We start from the raw sequence: 25,902 nt of genomic DNA on the forward strand, positions 1-25,902 counted from the left end.
CATGTTCCTGTATATCAGACTGGTTTTCCGTGTATTGTGTCCCTTTTTGAATACTTCTCGACCTATAGCATGATCTGTTCTTCCTTAAATGAGCAGTTTGCTGTGATTTTCTCCAGAGTATTGCTGTTGTTGTGAACTTTTTACTGGAAACCTAACCGAGCCATGTCAACTGACCTCATTTTTTCTTTTTTGCCTTCTTTTCATCTTTTGCCCTGCACAGGATTGTCTTATCATATTTCTGATGCTACTCTTTCCATTTCTTTTAATGTAAGTCAAATTTTGATATCTTTTAAAAATCCTCTCTGGTCCTTAGTTTCACTGCTGTTATCTGTTTTGATGTCTTGCCTCTTGATGGGAGTAAAAGTCTTATATATCAGAGATTGACATTGGAACTGATATTGGTTCACTCAATTCTGCACTTGGGTACTTCTTGGTTCCCTATTTAGTAGTGAGCACTGACTGTCATCAGAGAGACATGCCATCCAAAATGTGTCCTTTTTAATAGCAAAACTTCCATGTATGCTTGAAAGGCTCTTATTTCCAAAGTATAGCGACTTTTAGCAGCTATCTATTGAGCCCAAGGGTGTAATATGAGGGTCTAATGTTGTAGAATATCATGTTGCAGTGTCCTTACATTGAAATGTCTTAGAATGTAGCATCTATGTGAAACAAAATGATGACTTGTCTTAAAATCTCAGATCGTGGAATCACAGTTACAATTTAATCATTTGGACATGGAATTGCCGTGGTTGAAATAGTCAGCTACATCATTGAGTTCCTATTGTATGTCATATTCAGTGAATAACCAAATCAGCTCTTTAGCAGTTTGCAGAATGTCCGCACATTTATAAGTGTTTTCTTTTTGATATTTTATGTATCTGTGTGATTTGATATAATTGTTGCCCTAAATGAAGTAGCCAACTGAACAGTTACCCAAAACAGTCATTCATCTTTTTTTATTGTGTCTAAATGAATGATAACACTTTAAATCTTCTACCATTAACTTTTTATTGATTTAAAGGGTGTGTTGTATGTGAAAATAAAAAAATGAAACCTGACTCCCGACATTTCGATTTTGTTTCCATTTTCTGACATCAACTCAGAGGTGCCATCCCGATTTAAGACTGTTTCAGACTGTTTAGTTGAGTTTAACCTTTGTTACGAATGAAAGTGCAGAAAAAAGGGGGTTAGTTATACAGTTATTATTTATACTGTTGACACCTAAAATCTGAGATTAAAACACCTGTAGACTCTGTTGGAAATATATTAGATCCAAACCTTTTTTTTTCTTTTCAAATAGTTTTTGGTACCAGTTGCACAATCCAGTCATTTCACTCAATCAGCTGGGAAAGACAATGCTCTTTTTAAGGTCTATTTGGTGTGCAGTTAAACAAAAAAAAAAAAAAAAAAGCAATACAATGACCAAACTACTGAAGCAATTAATTGCTTTATTAAGTGTGATATAATTTTTCTTTCAGTTGAGTGTTTTTCTTAGGCAGCTGTTTAAGATAAGATAGACTTTACTGATCCAACAATGGGGAAATTCAATTGTCACAGTAGCATTATAGGATAGAAAAGTGTGCTTGTAATAATAATAGAAAGAATATGAAAATAAAGGATATAGATATGAATAAGCATGTTTAAAATAAGTATGCATATACAGTATGTTATAGGACCATTATGTTAACTAAATGTTAAATGTCACAAGAAGGTAAAATCAGCTGTAGACCATTCCAAATCATGAACAAATCATTTTAAAAACTTCAAACGGGGCAACATGAACCGTAACATGGAGTGAGAAGTTTATATTCAAAAAGTTCCTTAAGGTTGTGATAAGGTCTCCATCATGTCACGCCATGCCATCCTACAGCGCAACAGCGCCGACTGCTGGGAAAATGCGGCATGACAAGATAGGCTGGACTGAATTGGTCACTGGAGGCCCCTTGGGTTGCCAGTTTCACATTGCAGAGAGGGAAAATTATAGACGGCTATTTGCAAAAATGACCTATAACTCTAGATTTAAAAAAAAAATCAGGAAATATATGTCATATGTTTGCCGTACCGTTTCGTGAAATGCTAAGCAAGATTCAACATCCACGAAAGCTTAGGGGGATCATTTAACGCAACCTGGCAACCCATCATAACCAGACGTCAGTGGTCTGCGGCTGTAGGTTTGTGAGTTTGCTTTGCTACTCGCTTTTGTTCGATAGGCAATAAACGAGCCATCGCGCAGCTAACACTGCGTAAACGTGCGGAAAATTAATATTAAAAGTTCTACAGACAAACACAAAGAGGGATTTCGACACGGTGAGTAGTGCTGAGAAAGCAAGCTAATCCCCACAGCGTGTATTTACTGTAAAAAAAAAAAAAAGGAAAACGTCTTTGCTAGCTAGCTAAGGTTCTACATGTGATAGGGTGCTGGGTCCCAGCTCGTCTCCTTATTTACAGGACCGGATCCAGATGGTGGCTATTCTGTCTTTAGAAAACACCCCTCAGTTGTAAAACAACGACATATACACTGCAGAGGGAAAATTACATAATTCTCTCTCTGGACACAATGTGATGTCTCGTTAGCGCAAGCTTTCAGCACGTTTGTTGATGCTTGCTGTGATTAAATATGGCGTTACCCATAAAGGCAATATTTGCATTTGATTATATGTAAGTGTTTTAATAACAGCCATCGGCATAATTGTGGAAACCTATACTTCAATACACTTTATATCCACGTAAAAACAGTGAGCAGCAGTTGAGCAGACAAACCATCGATCCAGTCCGAAATGTGATTGAGGACAATGCATTCACTCACGTTTCAACGTGTTTATAGCGTGTTTGTTGAGCACGTCGAACAGGAGTATATGAACCAAGGTCCCGAAGTCTCCTCTCCTTGCCTTGTTCGACTTTCCGGGTGCAGATGTGAACTGAGGGGGGCGAACAGCAGTTCGTTACCTGTCACAGCCCCTCACATCTGCACCGACTTTTAGGTAAAAGCCCTCCATCATAAAACCCAAGCAAATATATCAAATAACAGGTCAAAGAATGGTCTCCATCTGTGAAGTCCAATCATACTATTGTAAATCTCATTATAGCCTCCAATTACAGTGGATGGGGGGGTCCTTTCTGCCTACTAATCTATAGATGCCCTGAGGTTTTATGTAATGTGTGTGGTTTGGTATTTTGTTGACACAAGTGGTCCCTGTCTGTGACTTTTACTGCCCTGCCCAAACCAGTAGGCCTATTTTTACAGCCCAGATCAAAACCAGTAGTTGTTAACTGTATTGTCTCAAACAGGATCCCGCCCTGAGCCGGATCTAATGTTTGAGCCCCCTCGAGAAAGTTGAGACCAGCCATAGGCTTTAATTACATGGAATACACAGGTATTATTTGTGTGGGCCCATATCTGCAGTTTTCATCAGCTACATTACAAAGACGTAGACAGTATAGTAGTGTGGTCCTTCACACTTCTCAATCATCAGTAGTGGGTGTATTTGGTTAGTTTTACATCTGTTTGTGAATGCCTTGTCCGTATCTCAGGGGCTATGGCTTATTTTGAGCTTTTTCACATGTGTAATGTTCTACCCTGATTTGTCAACTGAAATATTATATACTGTGTTCTTATACAAGGTGCTTACTTGCTTAAACTAATTTGTCAAAACTGTGATAACTTTGATGTTAGATATTTTGATGTCCAGAAAATAAGTGGAAATGCAGTAGAATTTCTAGATTAAAAAAAAAATCTTCCTCTGGTTTTAAGACATACAGAACTATTCCAAACACTAAAACCGGAATACTAGATTTTTGTAGAAACCATCAGAATAATTACAGGTATTTATTTGACAAGTTCAAGGTGACAGTTGCTTGATGCAAGACATCACTGTGAAGTCCATTCTTGTGTGCAATTGAGAGGCAAGAGTACTTCCCACACCTTTGTTTGCTGGATATTGTACCAGGATCAGCTGCCAGGTATGGTTCTCAACAAGAAATCATATTTGTCTTGAGCAGTGAAACTTTAGACTTAGATCAATAAAAGTGGCATCAACCTGACTGTGCAATTTTGACAATATGAAGTCTTTGTCAGGTAAGCCAGACATATTGGGCTCATAATATAATGGTTTTGGTGTGAACTGTAGAGATTTGCACCCTGTCCTGGCCGCAGAAATTATTGTAACCCTTTATGTGTAACCTAAATCATTGTGTTTTCCACATTTTGCCCAGGTAATGTGGACATTTGAAAAGCACTGTTCTGTCTGCATCTACCAGTGCTCCATCAAAAGAGAAAGTTCAAGAATTAAATACAAAAATTGATGACTATTTCAGTGTAATTTAGTCGCTAGTTCAATGTAATATATATGAGCATCGTGTACATCAGTCACATATACTATAGATCATACCAGACTGAATCCCAGAAATGCTGGAGAGAAAAAGAAAAAGATACTTTGACCGGAGCTCTTTGTGCACGCAAAAGAATTGAACTTGAAATAATGGAATCTGGTTTTCTCTCAGGGAGAACCCAAACTGATGAATAATAAACAACATCAGTGGACACTTTTTCGCCACCCTTTGAAGGACAGGCATCCAATGCTAATCAGCTTTAAAAAAATTGGAGCTAATCCAAATGAAGTACTTTGATTATTGAAACAGGTTTACATAATGTAGCATTGTGATACTGATTGACTGATGAAACAGAATAGTTATGCACTGGTTTAAATGAGTTGTATACACACACTGATACTGTTTGCTTCACTTCGTTACATTGGAATGTTGCATACACTTGCATACACTGATGTGGGATGTTACGATGCCAACTGGACTTTCTCAAAGATATTTCCTCTGCAAGAGGCCTTTTTGTGTTCTCCTGCCAGAATAACATTTATCAACAAGTACTGGGACTTTGTGGGATAAGAATTTTGGATGAATGACTCAATGTTGCATAGTATGACGGCCTTTCAAAAGTCAGGATAGTACTGTATATGCTGGAGGTACATGCCGAAGCACACTGCTTGCTATACAACTATAGACTCAGTTTTTGAACAGGAGGTGCATGTGCTGCATGCAGTAATAAAGCTTTGCAGTCTGTGGAGCAACTTGTCCCTAGTGCACATAAAAATTACCTAGTGGGAAATGTAAAGGCTGATTGAATTGGACATTTGAGCAAAGCGATACATAACTTACAATTTTATGGGGAAAACAGTGTATGCGTCACTTAACTTGAATACATATATAATCTGTGCCCCTATTGTGTGGCATAACAGAGCACAACATACTTCGCAGGAAGGGAGGTCACCTTATGTAACCTGGGCTGGACGCTCAGTCAGCTGGAGCAAGCTCTCAGCTGGGTTGAATTTTCCAAGTGAATGTGCTTGTATGGTCCCGTGTTGTGTGTATATGTCTCTGTGTCTTGCTGTGATTATGTGTAGCAGTGGGTCTGATATGTGTTTTATTACCAGGTTTTTCAAGCCTTGGGCCAAAAGGAAATGATCCTGCGCCTTTCCAGAAAATCCTGTTTGATGCAGCCCAGGAGGATATAGGACTCAGGTGCTTGTGTGTGTATTTATATGTGTGTTGGCGGGGGGGGTCGTCATATTACACAGTTTTGGGTCAGTCAAAGCACCATACTTTCTTCTGTTTGCTGCTTTCATGCTTTTCTGATGTGCATTTGCTATGTGTTTCCTTTGCACGGTCATGTGCTAGACCAAAGCAGAACCCTCAGTCACCATTACAGGACATAAGCAACATTATCTGATCAAGTAACATGTAGTGTTTTTATGCAACGAGTGCTTCTTTGCTCTTTGTTGGCACTCTCTTATGTGCAACTTTGCTGGCTGTGTCATCCTGACAAATAAGGTAAAGTTTTATCTTGGTGTACATACTTTATCTTGTAACAGGTTATTTTGCTGGGGGAGCACAAAGTGTCCATGAGTTGCTAAAATAGGAAGGATTGGTTAATACCCCTCTCCATATCACTCCCCATCCAATACCTCCCTTCCTCCCTCTTGGCACAGTAGATAAAACAGTCCTCTGTCAGAGCACGGTTAGAAATTGGCACAAGCTTTGTCATTCGTTTTTCTAAACCTTAGTGTTGTAAATGTCACAGCAAATGTGATGTTTTTCCTAGTGTACGCTCTCTTTATGAAACGTGAACCAATTTGAAATAAGACCGAGGAAAAACTGAATTGGCGATATGTATTATGATGGGCATGCTTGCTCTAAAGTCTTGTGTGGCCTGCTTCTGCACAGCTAAAAAATGTAAATGGCAGGGTAATCTACTTGGAATAATTTTTTCAGGTCACAATCAGAAAAAACATTATTTGTCCTCAAGGGGCAATTGGGAGAAAAAATATGGCTTCTGCCTTTTTAGTCTTGAAGTTTAAGTGTAATTTAAATATAATTTGCATTTAAATATCATTTAATTTCTTTCAAATCTAATATTCATTATCAATGTAAGTGTAATCAATGTAATTATTTAGAGTTTTTTTTTCCATAACTTGAAATGTGACAATCCTAATAATGAGAAGAATTGTTATGGATTTGTAGATTTCATGAAAAGGTGATGTTAAATTTTGAAATATTACATTGATTGAGCATATCCCTCTCATCGATTTAGGCAGGTGGACAGTATTTTAAAGCTGTCATAGCAAAGATGATATATTGTATGTAAGTTACTGTTCAATATTCCGGTAAACTGCAATTGTGCCATGCCATCATTTCACTTATTAATGTATGTTTCTCTTATCTTTTTGGACTGATAACAGCTGAAAGGACTGCACTGGACTTGTAGAAAGACTTTCATTGTTTCTCCGTCACTGCCTCCCAACGACCTTCCATCGATCTGCCTCTCGAACTGTTTGACCCTTTTCTACACTCAACATGGAGGTTTTGTTCCCACTCTGGCAGTGTCATTGACCTTCACCTTGAACCACCACCATGGAGAGAAAACGCAGAAAGAAATTAATCTAGCTGCTGAGAACTTTTGCAGTATGGACTCTTTTTTTGAGCTCTGGACCTGATATGCTCTTTTCCAACCGCTGAACTCATCCAGCTTTTTAGCTGCTCGTTTTAAATTGGAAACGGCACGCTTGCTGCTTGAGTGTCAAAGGGTCCGAGGAAGATGATGATTTGTGCTACTTCAAGTTTCAAAATGGTCCTGTTTCCTTTCTGGACGTCCATCCTATTGGGGCTGTTTGCAGGCTCTTTGCCCATTGCGGGGATGGAGCCATCTCAAGGAGCCAAATCTAGCTCCAGTCATACCCTCAATTCCGAGCCCTTGCCCACATTAGCCAGCTCTAACTGCTCTCAGCTCACCCTCAAACTCGAGTTCTCTTCTAAGGTGGTAGAACACGGTAAGTAATGTGTTAGAAATTATGCACATCCCCTTAATCTCAATAGGTGTCAGAGCTAAATGCTTCATCGCTTCTCCCAGCTTTACATAAGCCCCCATTTTGTGTTGGATGTGATCCAATCTCCATTACTTCCTCCAAAAGCATTACATCATTTTCTCACACATCAAAAAAACAACCATGGCTCAAAAATATGATGATTAATGTAGTAGAGACATTTTTGTAGCAAAAAAGAAGACATATGGACATCACACTTAGTATGTATTCAATTATTTTTGGGACAAGAAAGGTTCCCATCCCATGATAATTGAAATACATGTCTTTAGCATGTAGCATACATGTTAGTTAATCCAATGTTAAATATTCCAGTATGAATTTGTGCCACAAAGTTTTGGAAGGTATCTTGTCCTTTATCAAATTTAATAGTATGCACTCTCCTGTACAAAATTTCATCAATTTACAAACTCAGTTTGTAGAAATAATAGCACGGTTAATTGAGAGACTGCAATTAAATGAAAGCAATTTTTTGAGAAATAGCATATTGAAGTCCAACCCACATCTGGTTTCAGATGTTAATTCACAGTAACCATTTGTTTGGCTCATTCTAGTTACACCCTTGTTTCAGCCAATACATCAGCACAACCGCACCCCACTTGTGAAATGGCAGTTATCACAGCCATTGGTAGAAGTATGGCAATAGGTATTCCCTCTGATAGTTTATGGTCATATCACATTATCTCAGAATTATGTGTTGTTAGACACATTCTTGCATCAGTACAAACACATTTGCAACCTTGTAAAGTGGAAAACAGGATGTCGTATTCAGGATATTTCGGAGCCTGCATATCAGGCTCTGGACTTATACCATCCTTTCACTTATGAATTAGGTTTTGTGTTTAAGGATTTCTCCATACTAATGTCAAAGCACTGAAAAGTAGATAATGCTCATCATCTATCTTTCATTCACTGGGGTCTCCCCAAAGATTCATCTCATATCCCTGTCAGTTAAAGCATTTTACGTATTAAGCTTTGACCACTTCTTCTTGCTTGAGGAGAACAATATCAGAAAATGTGTGTGGTATCATAGTAGGGCCTTTGTAGTTAAAATGATTTAAATAAAAAAAAAAAAACATATATATATCATATTTTAGAGCAGGGTGCTTCAAGTTTATTAAAACATGGCTCAGCACAATGCCCTAAAGTCAAGTCCCAAAGCTGTCATGTTTGTCCTCTTTGTGTCTCCAGAGTACATAGTAGCATTTACAGGTTATTTCTCAGCCAAGGCCCGCAGCCTCTATATCAGCAGTGCGCTAAGGAACACCGGGGATGAAGCGTTGGAGTGGCATATTGTTCCTAGAGAAAACCCGGCCTCCGACTTCCCCAGTGACTTTGAGCTGGTCCACCTGCGTCAAGCTTCAGCTAGCAGCCTGCTGACATTAGAAGATCACCCCTACATCAAGAGGGTTACGCCGCAGCGAAAAGTGTTCCGCTCACTGAAATACATTCCATGTAAGTGACCTGATGGTTTTGAAGGGTTCAACAATTATACAGTAGAGGTCCTACAGAAGAATTATCAGCATCAGGTCTATGTCAGACCGTTTGTAATATGTGAAGTTAAGATAGTTTGTGCTATTTCTAAAGTAATTTCTTGGATCGGGCCTGGCCAACCTGTGGCTCCCAAGCCACAAGCGGCTCTTACGTTCATGTCGATTCTTGTATTTGTGTGTTTTTTTTTTTGCTGTGCGCGGAGAACACTGGAGCGGCACGTGATTGCACAAGTAAAAAAACACACAAACACAAAAGTCGACATGAACGTAAGAGCCCCATGTGGCTCAGGAGCCACAGGTTGGCCAGGCCTGTCTTGGATACTCTTCAGGAAATTGACAGTTACAGGAAACATATTACAATTTATTGAAAAGATCCAAACTTCTTAAGTATAGTGGTATAAATGGATATATTGACCAATGACTTGGCTACTTTACCAAGAAAGCCCTTTTGTTTGTTGAGTCAAATGATACATTTCTCTTCCACTGTGCTTTGTTAGCAAAGGATTGCATACCCTCTTGTGAAGTGCAGGCCAACTTGGAGGGGTTTATTCTGTATGGTGCGAGTGCTGTAGGGGGATGGGAGGGACAGAGAATGTCTGTGTTGACTCACCCTTGGAGGGAGAAGGTGAGTCAGTGTGGTGGGACTTGCCTGGATAGGGGGTACACCCCGTGCCTTGCACTGAATGAAAGCCGTCAGTGTGCGCCTAGCCTACATACACATAGGTAATATCAGCAAAGGTAGCCATGTGTTGCATGTGCAGCCAAAATTTCTTGGGCCTATTGAAGCGGAGCCTGTAGAAATAAATCTGACATGATAAGGCGTTGACATGTTAGATATCTGAAAATCAGGAGTGTTAACATATTAACAACAAAACTCATGATCACCTGGACAGATTACCTGACAAGTGGGCGGTGTGCCTATTTTTAAGCTTATATTGACAGAAATTAATTATTTGGTGGTTTTCTTCTAGGAATAAGCTCATTACTCTGAAGCATCCGATTAAGACATTTTCAGGCCTTGATTTTAGCCTGCATTGACAGGAGCATTGTGCTTTCCTTTTCTTTTACCCACTACTTGTGTTTCGGCTTTCTAGCAACCGAACCTACTGCACCCTGCAACAGCACACGTGGAACACAAAAATGGCAGTCATGGCAATCATCCCGGCCATTTCGACGAACTAGCCTGTCACTGGGCTCAGGCTTCTGGCATGCGACCGGTCGCCACTCTAGCCGACGTCTGCTGCGAGCCATCCCCCGCCATGTAGCCCAGATTTTGCAGGCTGATGTGCTTTGGCAGATGGGACACACTGGTATGATCTGATATGTCATAATTATCTGGAATACTCATTTGGTTTAAAACTGTTTTTTTTTTCTACCAAATCAGAGATGCTGGAGTTATCAGTGACCTCTTTAACTGAACATATGGTCTTAATTCATTGTTGCAGGTTCTGGTGTCAAGGTGGCAGTGTTTGATACAGGACTAAGTGAGAAGCATCCACATTTCAAGAATGTAAAAGAAAGGACTAACTGGACCAATGAGAAGACACTGGATGACGGTGAGAGGGAAAATATGCTGCAGTTGCTGACCCTGAAAAATCAACTTTGGCTATTTTTGTAGCTTATACCATTGTCAAAATTGCCAGAAAGAGAGTTTTTGTGCGTGTGTGTGTTATTATATGAACACATTACAGGACTGGGCCATGGAACGTTTGTAGCAGGAGTGATAGCCAGTATGAGGGAGTGCCAGGGCTTTGCCCCTGACTCAGAGCTACACATCTTCAGAGTCTTCACCAACAACCAGGTACATACAACAACCTTACTATGCTTCAGTCACACCAGTTATCTCAGGATAGGGAAAAAAAAATCAACATTTAATTACTTTAAACACATTACCCTTAACAACCAAGGGATGATCGGCCTTGATTCATAGTACAGCATTGTTTCAACCCTGTGACGCTTCAGCTGAAATGGATCTGTGGGTTGCTCTCAAAGAATTAGGGAAAGACTACAGTGGACTTGTCATTGCCACGTAATTTTAATAATTGCCATTGTAATCAGAAGCAACTCATATGTGCATAAATAGCCGTGCCATTAAATTGACAGAAAAAATACTTCATAGTATTTTAAAAATTCTCAAAATTAGTATTGAGCATTAGACAGTGTAATGGATCAATTCAATAGGTTTCCATGAGCCTGTAGTTAAAAAGATTAAAGTGCATGCAGTCCAACAGATATCGGATAAATGGCCGTATACTGAAGGAGAATGCTGTTTCTGCCTTCAGATGTCAGCTGGTAAACACTACATCCGTTTTGCAGCTTCATACAGCTTAATACAGCAACTTAACACATGTTGGCTATATGTGCAGCACACATATAGCAAGTGTAGCAGGATGGAGGAGAAAAAAAATAATATCCTGGACTCCTTTGAACACAGCATGTCATAGAAATGTCCAGACACACACTGAGAGATTGAAATTATACTTACAACACAAACACCTGATGGCCTGATTAGATAAGCTGATGACATATTGTATTCCAAAGGTCAGCGTGACATCTTAGCTTTTTGCAAAAATATTTTTCTGCTTATTATTCAACCTTATCCCTGACACACTGTCAGGAAATAATGATGGCCTCCATTTCTTCAGAAAATTGCCCTCTTTATGTTAATTCCCTTTAACATCTGCTCCATGTTTTTCCTATTTGATATTATGAATCTGGATCAATTTGTTTGTGATGAACAACCTAAATGGTCAGTGTAGGATTAAAACGACTGTCTTAGGCATTTAAAATGAATGTTACAAGAATATCTTGACCACATGCTAACTTGGTCAAATTGTGGCAAAGGTATTATAGTGTGACAATGTTGTCTCTCCTCATCACCCAGGTATCATACACTTCCTGGTTTCTGGATGCTTTCAACTATGCCATCTTGAAAAAGATAGATGTTCTCAACCTAAGCATTGGTGGGCCTGATTTCATGGACCATCCCTTTGTTGACAAGGTGACTCACTCAAACTTAATTGTAGAAGCTTGATTATCAGTTAATTTGACCTTCATTGACTGATGAAATCTTGGAGATGGTTCTTTATCACTTTTTATATACATACCTCTCATGAGATATGTATCAGTTATTTTGTTTAATCCCATTTTTATTTATTTTATATCTGACCTGCTTATTCCAACTTTTAAGGTTTTTTAAAATCTAGAGCTTACTTAACATTTACGTAACTTCCTTATCACTGTTGCAGGTTAAAGGTTCTCCCAAGTATCACTAAAGCAAATCCCCAAAGCTCCCAAGTTTGTAATCAAATAAACAAGAAAATCCAGCTGAGAATGAATTACAGTGTCTGCTTAATACATTCAAAACAGCAGGAAGCAGGTGCACAAGATCATTTTAACAGCTTGCCTAAAAAAAAACACTTTGAATGAAAATTTGCCATTTTCATTCTCCAGCTGAGCAATTTTGCACTCCCTACTTATTATGATTAATAAGGAGTGTGAAGAGGTCAAAGCAGTGAAAATGGCCACATGCTGAATTGTTGTATTTAATGGCCAATTTAATGGTGTCTTTATCAAACACCGGATAGAGAAAAATTTTTGAACTAATTTAGAGGGGTTATTGTGAAACATGCTCCAAAAGATGGTAAAATGGATGGGTGGATGGATGGGTCGATGGATAGATAGATGAATGAATTAATGAATGCAATTATTTTATTTTCTATGTTTTCTCTTTAACCCTATTCAGTATCCAGGATGAAAAAGTTTCCCAGAAAAAGTAAATAGAAGCCTTACTCATGTGCTTGATTGACAGGTGTGGGAGCTCACTGCCAACAGAGTGATAATGGTCTCTGCTATCGGCAACGATGGACCTCTTTATGGGTATGCTACATCCTCTAAACAATTTTTCCTCTTCATCCAAACTCAAATGAATAAGTGGCACAGTAGACAACTTTTTTCCTTCCCCTTATGCTACAATGATTTGGCATTTTAGCTTAAGTGCACACATGCATTTGCTCCTTTTGGGGAATTATCATAATAGTATTAATGTCTTAATTGCACAAGAATGCCTCACAATCTTCATTCACTTTGGCTTCTATTATCCAGCACCATTTGACCCTTTGAAGAGTTGCTCATACATGGTGTCTGGGGAAAGTTTGCCTCAAAGGGTTTCTGCCAAAATTACTTTATAGCTGAAAGCACAAAAATGTCTTCTTGTCAGGAAAAATCTAGGATTCAAATCCTACAGGAGGCCTTGAGCTCTGGGTTATTCTGTATTTTTGACTTGTTGGCCTATTTTTTTGTTACCCTTCAGTTAGGTCTAAGCTAAAACTTCCTGGGTTAACTTTCAACAGCAGACTTCAGTGAAAATAAAAAAAAGAAATATCCATTGTGGCTTGGGGTTTAAAATGGAATCTTTTATAATGTTGACCTTGTATTGCAATTTTATTTTTAGTTTTTGAAGTCTTTGAGGCAACCTTCCCCTGTATTTCTCAATAAGCGCTCATTATAGGAATAATTCAGCACAGAGAGACTTATTAGTATTCTCTCGACAACCTCCCGGGACGAAAGTTTTGTGCATGTGTATTGGCCAGTCACAGCTTATAACAAGTTGGCACCTCTCTTTCAGCACTCTGAATAACCCGGCTGACCAGATGGATGTGATTGGAGTGGGAGGGATCGACTTTGAGGACAACATTGCCAGGTTTTCTTCCAGAGGCATGACCACATGGGTGAGTTTGTCTAGGATTACATATTTTGTCCCACCCACAATCTCCCGACACACATGCACTCACACGTAGGTCATCATTCTCTGTGCCAAAATCAAACCCCTAGACCTGAACTCTGCATTTGGAGTTAGTGAAGCAAACTGTAAACTCCTGATCCCTCATCCGTATCCCATCAGAGAGATAGTGTGTGAGCAAGCACAGGCCCACGAACATGCACACACACATGACACACACAAATCCATCACAAACACACACATTTTTATTTTTTATCAGTCGCAGACCAAAGGAGACATCTGCCATGGGATCTGATTAAGGCTTCTCTCTCTGATCCAGTCAGTCTTTCCCTACTCAGCAGCTGTTATTTCATCCATGACGAGGCCAGAAGGAACAAGCAGCACCTACTCAGGTCTCTGATGTAACTGCAACAAAAATGTTTAAGGCAGCAGCCATTTCAGAGTAGTTTCATTTAACTCATTTTTGTTTTCTCTTCCTTCAGATGTTTTTCTCTCTCTGTTATCAAGTGTTTTACTTCATTTGTTTGACTAATTTCTATCTTTGTACGTTGATGTTGTGTGTCTGTGAAGTAACAAACCCATATCGTCACATGTTTTTAGCAAAAATGGAGAATGAGTTGGATTATGTACCATGGTTTGGGTATATGCATGTACGCTTTCACAAAGTGAAGGACCGTAAAATAGCAGTGTGCATTTAACAGTCAGCAGTACTTTAAGAGAAAATGTATTCAGACAAAGGTAAAGTATGCAATGATGTCTAAATTGTGTTACTGTTCAAAGCCATTTTCATTTCTACTGCAGTTGTATTAATGCATTTTGTGATAAAGAAATGCTTTTTCAATCAAACAACCCAATCCCAGTGCTGGAAAATAGAAAAATTAGTTTTGGTTAGCTTTTGTCTTGGATAGGTTTTGACATAAATCTGCACAAAATACCTTAATATTTCAATGGAATCGTATAAAATCAATTGAAAAAATTTTCTCATTCTTTATTTAAGGCCAGTGCACTGACAGTTTGTAGCTCACCCCGCTAGCTGTGTTGAGGCAAGAAAAGGAAAAAAAAAATAACATAAGATTTGTTATTTGAATGACTTGATCAAAATGTTATTCACTATTTTCAGTCAAGCTTTTTATCCCATCTGTCTGTGTTTTGTATGCAACGGAAAACTCTACAGGAGTTGCCAGGGGGCTATGGCAGGGTTAAGCCAGACATTGTCACATATGGCTCTGGTGTGCGAGGGTCAGGAATGAAAGAGGGATGCCGGTCCCTATCTGGCACCAGTGTGGCCTCTCCTGTGGTGGCTGGAGCTGTCACACTTTTGGCCAGGTGAGTATCATACACTGACCTCAGTTGTGGGTTAGCTCACATAGTTCATTCATTGAAATTGGCATTGGCAATATGTCACTGTTAAGTTGGTCCAAGACATTTACCAACGTGGCCTTATGTAGCCTTAGCAATAGTATAGTGCATGTCGTGTATAGTATTTATTTCAAGCAATACCCACAGAAAATCCTGTCAAGTAATATGTTTTGGTTATTGTGAAAAAATATAGAAGTCTTTGCATCAAACATGTATAATACAGCGGGCAACTCAAACACCCAGCTCCGAATCGTGCTTGGTTTGAAATGCTTTGACCTACGAGGAGTAAGAAAGTACGGTGAATAGACAAAAACTGATCATTGATAACAGCACTGTTAAAGAAAAAACATAAAAAAACAAATGATATAATTACTGTATATTATTTTATATATAATTATATATGCTATAGATGCTGTTATTATTATATATAATTATAAACTATATATACATGAGATAAGATTTATCCACCTGTCTTTCAGGTTTCTTCATGACATTTAATCAGAGATTTTTTATTCAGAGACTACAACTTGGGCTAATGATGTATCCATATTTTGTGTTACCAGTTATTTGATTTGTATTTGCATTTGCACTTAAAAAATGTGTGTCTGGAGTAGTAATAATATTAATAATAAAAAATATTGTCAAGAAATATTGATGCTTGGTAGAATCTCTCTTGTTGCATAGCTTTAAATTAGGGTGTGTGTTACTTAACAAATGACTCATGTTGCCTTGTTGAACATTGTACCACCCTGTTGTTGACTACATTCCTTCTTCCCTAGAGATTACCCTCACAAAAATATACTGTAACAGCCCATCCCTCTAGTTTCCTCTTGCCTTGTCCTAAATTAAAAACTGGGGAAATAGATGCAAACACATACACACAGGAAAATCCATACTAACCCAACATGTCATCTTTTGTCCACTAGCACTGTCCTGAATCGTGAATTGGTGAACCCAGCCTCCATGAAGCAAGCTCTGATTGCTTCAGCCCGTAGGCTGCCAGGGGTCAACATGTTTGAGCAAGGCCATGGGAAACTAGACCTGATCAGAGCATACCAGATTCTCAACAGCTACAGACCTCAGGCCAGGTAGGGCCTGGAGCAGTGCAGTACAATGCACACACAAGCATATTATCTTGCAATGCTGTACAGCCTTGAATTTATGAATGCAAAAACACAGTCCAGTACACAGGAGGAGCTGAATTTGTCCCTGAAAAATAAACTTCACGAGTAGAAAAAATGTCCTTCTTTGCTTTTCACCTCCAGGCTTTTTTTGTGTTGTCTATATGGATTTTGATAGGACAGTATTAATGTCATAGAATGCACACAGGGAGTTTTTTTTTCTTTGTGGAATGAAATTTAAAAAGTGCCATTTTTTTCAGTAGGCGTTTTTGCCTGCAAATTCCTATGCTCATCGACAAGATTATAAAACGGTGCTGCAAAGATGAGTTCTTGGAGTGATGCTTTGTTTATCAACAAAAACACACAAGATCAACCTGATGCTTCTCCAGCTTTTAATTTTGAAAGTGTTTGACTACTATACAACAGAGGCACAGCATGAGGACAAACGTCAGTCTTTCACAAAGACATTAATATAGCTCTTTGATAACATCCCACTGCCATTATGGTGACGATTTGGATTCAAACAGGATTCAAACAGTCACACTTGACTCACAGGTTACCATTTTCTGCTTCATGTCTGTTGACAATAGCAAAGGTTCAGCAACAAAAGTCAGCTTTTAAAGCACCTCAAAGCATAACATTCTTGAATATGACCAAAAAAGAATATTACATCTTTCTTTTAAAACATTATTGAAACCCAGAGCAGCACTGGGAAGGTGAAAACTTTTTTTTTTTTTTTCACAAAAGGCTGCCCTGATTAGAGCTAAAATTAGGGTAAAAACACACCTTCTCAAGGGTAGCTGAAGTCTACATTCATTTTTACTATTTATAGTTTAATTTTATTTAACCCAGCTAGAAGCGTAATCTATAAATTTGGTATGTATGTATGTACAGAACATCTTTACATCGATTGTATAAAAACATGAGAAGTCTTTTCTTGAATTTCAAGCCAGTGTACTTTTTAGACATTAATATAGGCTTATGATGCAGGTACGAACTTTGACAAGACAAGACATATTCTGGGATATTAAAACAGACAATTGTCATGGAAAATAATAAACACAGTTTCAATGTTGAGTCACAATAATGGACCCGACTATATTTATAGCTTGAAACCCAATTTAGTTTTGCAATTTAAATCATGGATCAGTATAGAGATGAGAGCGGGGTTGAATTTTTATATCAGCAGTTTGATTTCAGAAGCGGGGCGTTTTTACATATTATATCACCCTCCCAGCTTTCTCCCTGCCTCTTTATTTTGAGCTGTCAAGTGGAATGAGGCTAGGGCAATGATGCCTTCTTTTCAATGTCCTGCTCAACCTATGAGGAAAAAATTGTTTTCTGAAAAATATCTTTTACACAATTGTTAGTAACTTTACTCATGGTTTATATTGGGCACAGCACTGAAGGGTTTTTCTTGATAATAGTTTGTTTCTTTAATCTTTTGCAAAAAAATCCCAAATTGACAATGGTGTAGTGAAACACCTTATGCTAACCATTCCTTATCTGCTGCCAGTCTTTCTCCTAGTTACATTGACCTGACAGAGTGTCCATACATGTGGCCTTACTGCTCTCAGCCAATCTATTACGGAGGAATGCCTACCATCGTAAATGTGACTATTCTCAATGGCATGGGCGTCACTGGAAGGATTGTTGACAAGGTGAACACACCAGACAGATAACATATTTGACATTTATTACAAAATGAGTTTCTCATATTGTAAGAAAACAATTTGAGGAGATTTGTTTTCCCATCATGTGTTGTTGCTCTGTGACTCTCGATTACCTCTACAAATTTTGACTATTTCTTTCTCTGGTTCAGCCCATCTGGCAGCCATACCTTCCACAGAACGGAGACCACATTGACGTAGCTGTCTCTTATTCCCCGGTGCTTTGGCCATGGGCGGGCTATCTAGCTGTATCAATCTCTGTGGCCAAGAAAGCAGCATCATGGGAAGGGATAGCTCAGGGTCATGTGATGGTTACTGTAGCATCGCCAGCAGAGAATGATGTGAGTACATGTTTGTCGATGTATGGCTGATGTGACTGGAGCACTTTCCATTTTTGACATGGAGATGAACAAGTGTTCCCATACATTTTTTTTTAAACTCTTTGCAGTCCGAGGTGGGTGGGGAGCTAACCTCCACAGTTAAACTGCCCATCAAGGTGAAAATTGTACCTACTCCCCCACGCAGCAAGAGGGTACTGTGGGACCAGTATCACAACTTGCGCTATCCGCCAGGCTATTTCCCTCGAGATAACCTCCGAATGAAAAATGACCCTCTAGACTGGTACATGATATCTGAATTTATCCTCAGAAAGCATTCTTGTTGAAGTTTCGTGGACCCAAGATAAGAATATTGCAATGTTGTGTCTATATTCATTTTACAGGAATGGGGATCACATTCACACTAATTTCAGAGATATGTACCAGCACCTTAGAAGTATGGGATATTTTGTTGAGGTTCTGGGAGCACCCATCACCTGCTTTGATGCCAGCCAATATGGTAAGAATATAAAGACAATAAACCACGCATCCGAAGAACTTTCAAGAAGAAAGGCAGACAAAGAGCATCTTTTTTTCCTTTGTGTCCCCATAGGCACGTTGCTCATGGTGGACAGTGAGGAAGAGTACTTCCCTGAAGAGATCACCAAACTGAGGAGAGACATAGACAATGGGCTTTCCGTCATTATCTTCAGTGATTGGTACAATACTTCAGTAATGAGGAAGGTCAAATTTTATGACGAAAACACCAGGTACCTTCTTAAAGAGTTTACTGTTACTGACCTTTATACTGTAGTAATGCTGGCTAATGTTGAGCAAAGAGGATGTTCCATGTAACAAAAAGAGAGTGAACCCTTATCACCCGTAATCAACAAAGCATTTCACAGTCCAAACAGTGACATACATCTGCATCCCCTGTAGGGTTGACTGAGAGAGATGAGCTGATAACAGTGTAATCACTATCTCTCATAATATGGAATACCTCTCACAAAAATAAAATTGAGGAACACAGTGTTCCCACTGAGTCCCTCTAATACTACAGAAATGAAAACCTCACCCTCTGCAATTTATGAAATATGGGTTAATAAGCAGTGTTTTTGTCATGTCTACTTTTGCTGGAATATATTATAGAATCTGAGAAGATGTTATATCGTACATGAACTCAAATATTTTTCCCACAGTGATTTTGCATCTTTCTCCTTGCCTGTATTTATGAGGCTGATTTATGTATACTACGCTGTTGTATGAGACTTCTAAAATACACCTGCATTTTCTTGTTGCGTAAATAACCGCCAGAGTTCTGTTTATGCCCCTTCCCTTTAGGTAGGATAGAGACATAATTTTTCACTCGCTTTATTACTATCATAGCTCCACCATTCACATTTTACCTAAAATTTCATTGGCTATAAATCCTCAGTATAGTTATATATAGTCTCCAGCGCATTTGATATTATACTAAGTATTTCCATTTTCATTTTATGACAATGTCTCATTTGAGAGCTGTTTAGAAAAAAAATGAAACAGGAACCCATTCCATTTTTTGACCATTATGACAAACACAAAAGATCTGGAACTGTTTTGAGCCATTTTAAAATTTCATTTATTGCTTTACCTAATGTGTTCCATTGCCTTCCTTAATCAATATGTTTGTGCTTTCAGTGGGGAGAAAAGCAGTGACATAGATTTTTTTTTAGCTTGCCTTTTCCATCAAGAGTAATAGTGTCACGACACCCAAAACCATATTTTAAAAATGACAAGTCTAATGTTTTTGTATTTTATCTTTTAACTTGCAGGCAGTGGTGGATGCCAGACACAGGAGGTGCTAATGTACCAGCTCTGAATGACCTGATCTCAGTGTGGGGGATGGCGTTCAGTGACGGATTGTATGAGGGAGACTTCACTTTGGCTGATCATGACAGTAAGGGACACACACAGATTGCTTTCTGACAGTGTTATACCCCTGGCCAGCTTTTGGTTTGGTCTTACTGGTTTGGACCTTTTTTAAGAAGATTTTAAAAAGTTGTCTCATTTTCTGTTAGTGTACTATGCCTCAGGCTGCAGCATTGCTCGTTTCCCAGAAGATGGAATAGTGATTGCCAAGAGCCTAAAAGACCAAGGTACTGGCACCCTTATTAAAGCTTTAAACTCAACTCAATGTAGTAGCATGCTGATGCCAAGCCATTCTAGCTGACAGGTAATATTTGAATCTGAATTCAATGTCTGTTATTACAGGTCTGGAAGTGTTAAAGCAGGAAACTGCAGTAGTAGAGGGAATTCCCATCCTCGGATTGTACCAAACACCGTCTGACGGGGGAGGACGTATCGCTCTGTATGGGGACTCTAATTGTATAGATGACAGCCACAGACAGAAGGGTAACTTCCAGTTTAAATATGCAATTTATGTGTGCATGGCCTGGACTTTTTTTTCCACCCCAAAAAGCTCTGAGCAAAGTCAGTCATGTGTTTTTTTGCTGATATTATAGATTGCTTCTGGCTGCTAGATGCCCTTCTTCAGTATACGTCCTATAGTATGACCCCTCCCAGCCTTAGCCACTCTCACAGCAGGGTACCGCCTCCAACGGGGACAGAGCGCTCACTGCCACAAAGATTGGAAGGTGAGAGAAAACACAAAATCCTATGATCCAGTTGATATAATTTTACATTTGTCTATCTTTGTCGCCTATCATGTTATTTAGATATTTTAGGATAAGACAAATTGCACTGACTGTATCTAGGGAAAAACAGCATTACTAAAAAGTAGTCTTAGTTTATGAAGCATCAATCATAATTGGCAATTAGCTGATTTTTTTCAAATGTACAAATGTACTTTCATTTTACTTGGAATAGTTCATAAGTCTATTAATTATACTTTATAAATCTCTTGAAACATTGACAAGTACTAGCATGAAATGTTGAGTCCATTATTTTTATGACTCCAGAACAAAACATATAAGTGTAATCTGAAGCTTTCGAGGTATTAGCAAAAATGAATTTATCTGTAATTATCTTTAATTTTTGAGCTTGCTTTTTGCTGTTGTGCTCTGTCACAGGGAATCATCTATATCGGTACTCAAAGGTCCTTGAGGCTCACCTCGGAGACCCAAAGCCAAGGCCCCTACCAGCCTGCCCCCATCTCTCTTGGGCAAAGCCTCAGCCAGTCAATGAAACAGCACCCAGGTAGGCTTGAAATAATGCAGTTCCTTATTATTGTGAAGTTAGACAAACCAAAATATTCTCCTTCTGAAGAGTATTGTTGAGTGCTTGAGTCAGTTGGCCTTATCTGACTCCCAGATGGAGCTTGCAGTCAGTAAAAAGTAAGCTGTCTTTCACATACAGTGATTTACTCAATATCTGTTACATCAAAATAAAAAATGACAAACACAATGCATTTATTGTAAATTTTGTCTAGCAGTGCAGGCATCCTCCCTGCAGCATTTCAGACCAGTCAGCAGCAAACCCTGGCAGCAAAGAAGAAATTGTGATGTATTGTAACAAGAAAGGAAAGATACCCTTTACTGAATTCCAGTCCCTGACCAAACTTATTCTAGTGAAAATATAAACCCTACCTTTAGCTTTTACGCTGCCCAGTTCCTCAGTGTGATTGGTGTCATCCATTAAAATCTGTGTTTATGTGAAATGTACATTACAAAGGAAATAAAGGAAACAAATGTCCTCACCTTTGTTATTGTAGACAGTAATATGCACAATGTGTTATTACCTGTGATCAGGTACTAATATGTCTTGCAAATATGCAAATATGTCTTGCAGCTCATCCGTCATGGATGGCTTTTTGTAACGGGTGACTCAGAGTTGTCAACCCCTAAAAACTGAGGGTGTTGCTACCCTGACAAATACAACACTAACTTGTTCATCACTCTCTTAATTTGACCTATATGATAGATGACGTGTCCTCTGTAGGACACTAATGCGGTGACGCCAAGATGCTTGGAAATATTTGATGCTCTCTGTGGCTATTGACATGTTTATCGCTGTCTCCTTGCAACAAAGTTTTTATTTTCCAAACTGTAAGGAGAGAGAATCGATGAAAGTGCAAACCAATGTCCTCAAATAAAATGGAAGAAGACTCACCACCCAACCTACGTGTCTCCCCTCCCTCCTGTGCTTTCAGTAATCTATGGAAACACCAGAAGCTTCTCTCTGTGGATCTCGACAAGGTGGCACTACCTAATGTAAGGGCTTACCGTCCCCAAGTCAGACCTCTCTCACCTGGGGAGAGCGGGGCCTGGGACATCCCTGGAGGTAAGAAAGAATTACAAATTTCATTTCAAAGTAGTTTAAAGACTTGAATTTTTTTGTGTTTTGGTACTTTCTTATCTTCACCGGCTAACTTTGGTGTTCATTTATTGTAATTAAACAGCTTTGATATCAGGAAGAGTACAGCTAACTTTGGCCAAAGAATTCTCTTGGAGTGGAATTGTTTGTTTCTATTGTTTGAAGATGATTGTTACTAAGCCATCTGACAGCCAGGGATGCCAGGAAAAGCTGTTATGAGTTCTTCCACAGCTTGAAATGCCAGCATAGGTCTGACTGCGGTTGTCCTCATGACAGCACATGCAGAATGGAGCAATTCTATTCTGAGTGCAATATACCGAGGAGGACAAATTGTGAACCTGAATCACTCTTATCTTCTCACCTGTAAAGTAATCAAATTTATTACCACTGCTATTATAAATAGAAAAGAACCCTGGAAGACAGCCCTACACTATGCTGTAAAACATAGTGAAATACAGATTAAAGAAATTTACAACACTGAGGGTAAAATAATAGATGGTAAAATAATATCAGCTTTGGAGGAAATACTGATTAATTATTCTCCCTCTTTCCTCAAAGTAGAGTCCAGGCCAACTGTAGGAGTTTTGATATTATCCAAAAAAGAACATTCTATTTATATTGTCGTTTAGTTCTAGTTGTGTTTTTTTCACCCTCACCGTTCCTTGATGTTGCCCATTGTCATCCCTGATGATGATGTTGTTCTTGTTGTTGTTGTCAGCTTTCTACTTACCTTCTGTCTATTTATTCATGGGTTTTGTTTTTTTCTTGCTATCTCCTGTTTTCTGCCTTTCTATTTACATTTAAATTCGTATTTATTTCCTTTTTTTATATTCTGTTACACTGCTGTGACAAAGGAATTTCCCCTATGGGGCTCAATAAAGTTTATTTTATCTTGAAATGAAGTCAGTAAATCACTAAGGTCAAATTTTCATAGGTTTTCAGCATAAACTGAAACCCTGGGAAAAACATATATAACACAAATATAAATTTAACAGTTTTGTAATATACACCCTACCACTGTGCATATTTCATCATTGATGTATGAAAATTAACCATACGATTATTTGTGCCTTCAAGATACTGAAGTGTAAGAAATAGCTATCTTGTGCATGTTTTTTTTTTTTTACATCAGTATGTTTCAATATATATAAACCAAAGCAAGGTATAAGTTTCTTGTTTTGAGAGATTGTTTCTCAGAAAGACTCGTGACCTCTGCCCCACATCCCACAGGTATAATGCCTGGTCGCTACAACCAAGAAGTTGGCCAGACGATTCCTGTGTTCGCCTTCTTGGGAGCAATGGTCGTCCTGTCTTTTTTCGTGGTGCAGCTCACCAAGGCTAAGAGCAAACCCAAACGCAGGAAACCCAGAATAAAGCGGCCCACTTACCTCCAGCAACAGCAGCAAACGACAAGTGGAAGGAACCCCACAGTTTGAGCAGAAGTGTAAGTTGGACCAACTGTTAGAAAATGGAGTTTCCTGCCAAGCCCGAGAATCTGAAAAGCAATTTCAGGTTTGTGGAATATCCGTGTCTGATGAACTGTCAAGACTCTTGGACCTTCTCAAAGTCACCGTGATGGACATGAGCTTATCGTGACCCCAGGTGTCAATTGGATACTGTTTGTGCCTCTTGTCTCTTTAGGGCAGTCTGTGGGTGTTTGTGTGTTATTGGACTCCTGGACAGTATTAGACAGTGTTACACACACATTAAAAACACACACATTAAACACCTTGCTCCAAAAAAACAAAAACAAAAAGGTTATTCCTAACAGCCATGTTGTTAATATTGCCCAGTTGTCAGATCTTCTCTGAGTCTCCTTGACCAAACTGATATGTGTTTTACTTTTATATTTATTAAAAATTGTTCGTACCCATAAACGCGCGCGCGCGCACACACACACACACACACACACACACACACACACACACACACACACACAAGCCACTTCTAGAATGAAAGTGGTTACAGAAACTCTAAACATTCAGTACATACTGTACATGGAGGAGCACTGGATGATCATATTGTTTGTCCCTGGACTCTTCGATGGCTTTTCTGTTTTTATATTTTATACAGTGAACTCTGGTCAGACTTTCTGATTATCTCCTTCATGACCTCATTGTCAAGAATGCAGAGACAGACTTGTTCAGATATATCTCCTCAATTAAAAAAAAAGCATAATCAAAGGGATCTGGTTGGTTATTCCTGGTTGGTTTCTGGGACTGCTAGTCCAGCTTCTTCTCAAGGAAAAAAAAATTGTAGCACTGACATGGAATATGGTGCTGATATTTTTGATCCTTAGAAATTGAAATGACTTTTAATTACTCGAGCTATTTTTCCATCAAATGAATTCTATTTTGAGTGTTGTGGGGAAAAATTTCTCTTTGATGAAATACATAGATTGTTGCAACAATTAAAATAAGTCAAAGCAGTAATATGATCTGAGGTATAACCATCAAGTAGTCACCGGTCTTACAAACATACATTCTCAAGTTTTATACCATTGTTGGTGTTTGCCTTCTGTTGTTCTTCATACATCCGTGTGAGGGCGCCAGATCAGGAGTTTTGAATTGTACTAATACTTTCAATTTATTTTCACAATTACTACATTCTCACAAGTCATGAAAGTTGACGCATTGTGTGTGGGCACAACTTAATGCAGTCTACATCTAAAGATGTTTGTCGGAACCCTGGCTTTTTTTATTTTTTTATTTTACTATTGCAAGGATCGCAAACTCACTCTTAATTACATTTGGGTCCCAATTTACTGCAATAGTTGCACTTTGCGCATTAAGTAACTATACTGGCCCAGCACCTGTTGCATAAAAAAACATAAATATAACATGGTATCATCATGTGATGCTGACATCACATAAAATAAAACGGAAAAAACGCAAAGACCAACAAAAACAGTAACCAGAACTGAAAGTCATGACATCAATAAAAAGGATTGATTATTTTTTTATGTTGTTTTAAACATTTGACACTGCTTAAATTAAGAAATGTAAGTGTAACAATTGAATGTAATATTAAAAGACACTTAAGCTCAGAGGACTTCAAGAGTATATTATAAAATGGACATTTCTTTTATAAGGCAAGCGCTTATTTTTGCAATTGTCCCCCCTTGTGTTTCTCTTTTGCATAAAGTAAAGTATATTGTGCTATTTCAGCATTCTTATGGTATTCATCACTGTCAGGTTTAGAACTTCTTCCAACTTTGTAAGGAGCAGCAGTGTCATAGAAACCTGCTAAGCCCTTCTTCGCAGCCTTTGAAAATGAAAGTAGTGAAAAGAGTAGTTTAATTCTGCTGCTTCTAAAAAATTCATGTTGCTTCTTCCCTTGTTAGACAACTGAGAAAACTGATTTCAGAGTGAATGGACTAATGGTGTTGCACTTGTGAGCTTAGTATTGAAGTATTGGCTCTATTCACTGATGCAGGTTGATTTCATCAGAGGTGATGTGCGTCGCTGTGCATAGGGGGCTGAGCCTTGGCTCCTTTTCTGAG

General features: G+C 38.7%; 1 protein-coding gene across 3 annotated transcripts; it reads left to right on the forward strand.

The window, feature by feature from the left end:
• Positions 1–2,169: 2,169 nt before the first annotated feature.
• On the forward strand, positions 2,170–24,583 carry mbtps1 (membrane-bound transcription factor peptidase, site 1). 3 transcript variants are annotated; one of them, XM_086163511.1, is made up of 25 exons: positions 2,170–2,307; positions 5,445–5,532; positions 6,750–7,337; positions 8,580–8,843; positions 9,976–10,191; positions 10,327–10,437; positions 10,573–10,682; positions 11,766–11,882; positions 12,693–12,760; positions 13,509–13,611; positions 14,797–14,948; positions 15,908–15,994; positions 16,052–16,069; positions 17,619–17,763; positions 17,925–18,113; positions 18,221–18,393; positions 18,494–18,609; positions 18,703–18,859; positions 19,901–20,025; positions 20,147–20,224; positions 20,340–20,480; positions 20,591–20,722; positions 21,158–21,284; positions 22,237–22,367; positions 23,631–24,583. In XM_086163511.1, exons 3-25 carry the CDS (start codon positions 7,106–7,108, stop codon positions 23,834–23,836), a joined length of 3,198 nt encoding a protein of 1,065 aa, XP_086019637.1. In that variant the 5' UTR covers positions 2,170–2,307; positions 5,445–5,532; positions 6,750–7,105; the 3' UTR covers positions 23,837–24,583. The 3 variants fall into 3 exon arrangements, with proteins under 3 accessions (XP_086019637.1, XP_086019636.1, XP_086019635.1); XM_086163510.1 differs by having other exon boundaries at positions 5,445–5,540; positions 15,908–16,069; XM_086163509.1 differs by having other exon boundaries at positions 15,908–16,069.
• Positions 24,584–25,902: the final 1,319 nt, after the last annotated feature.

The sequence above is a fragment of the Fistularia commersonii genome, chromosome 17, assembly GCF_037954325.1.
Source record: "Fistularia commersonii isolate RoL2024-O1a breed Wild chromosome 17, RoL_Fcom_v1.0, whole genome shotgun sequence".
Taxonomy (NCBI): domain Eukaryota; kingdom Metazoa; phylum Chordata; class Actinopteri; order Syngnathiformes; family Fistulariidae; genus Fistularia; species Fistularia commersonii.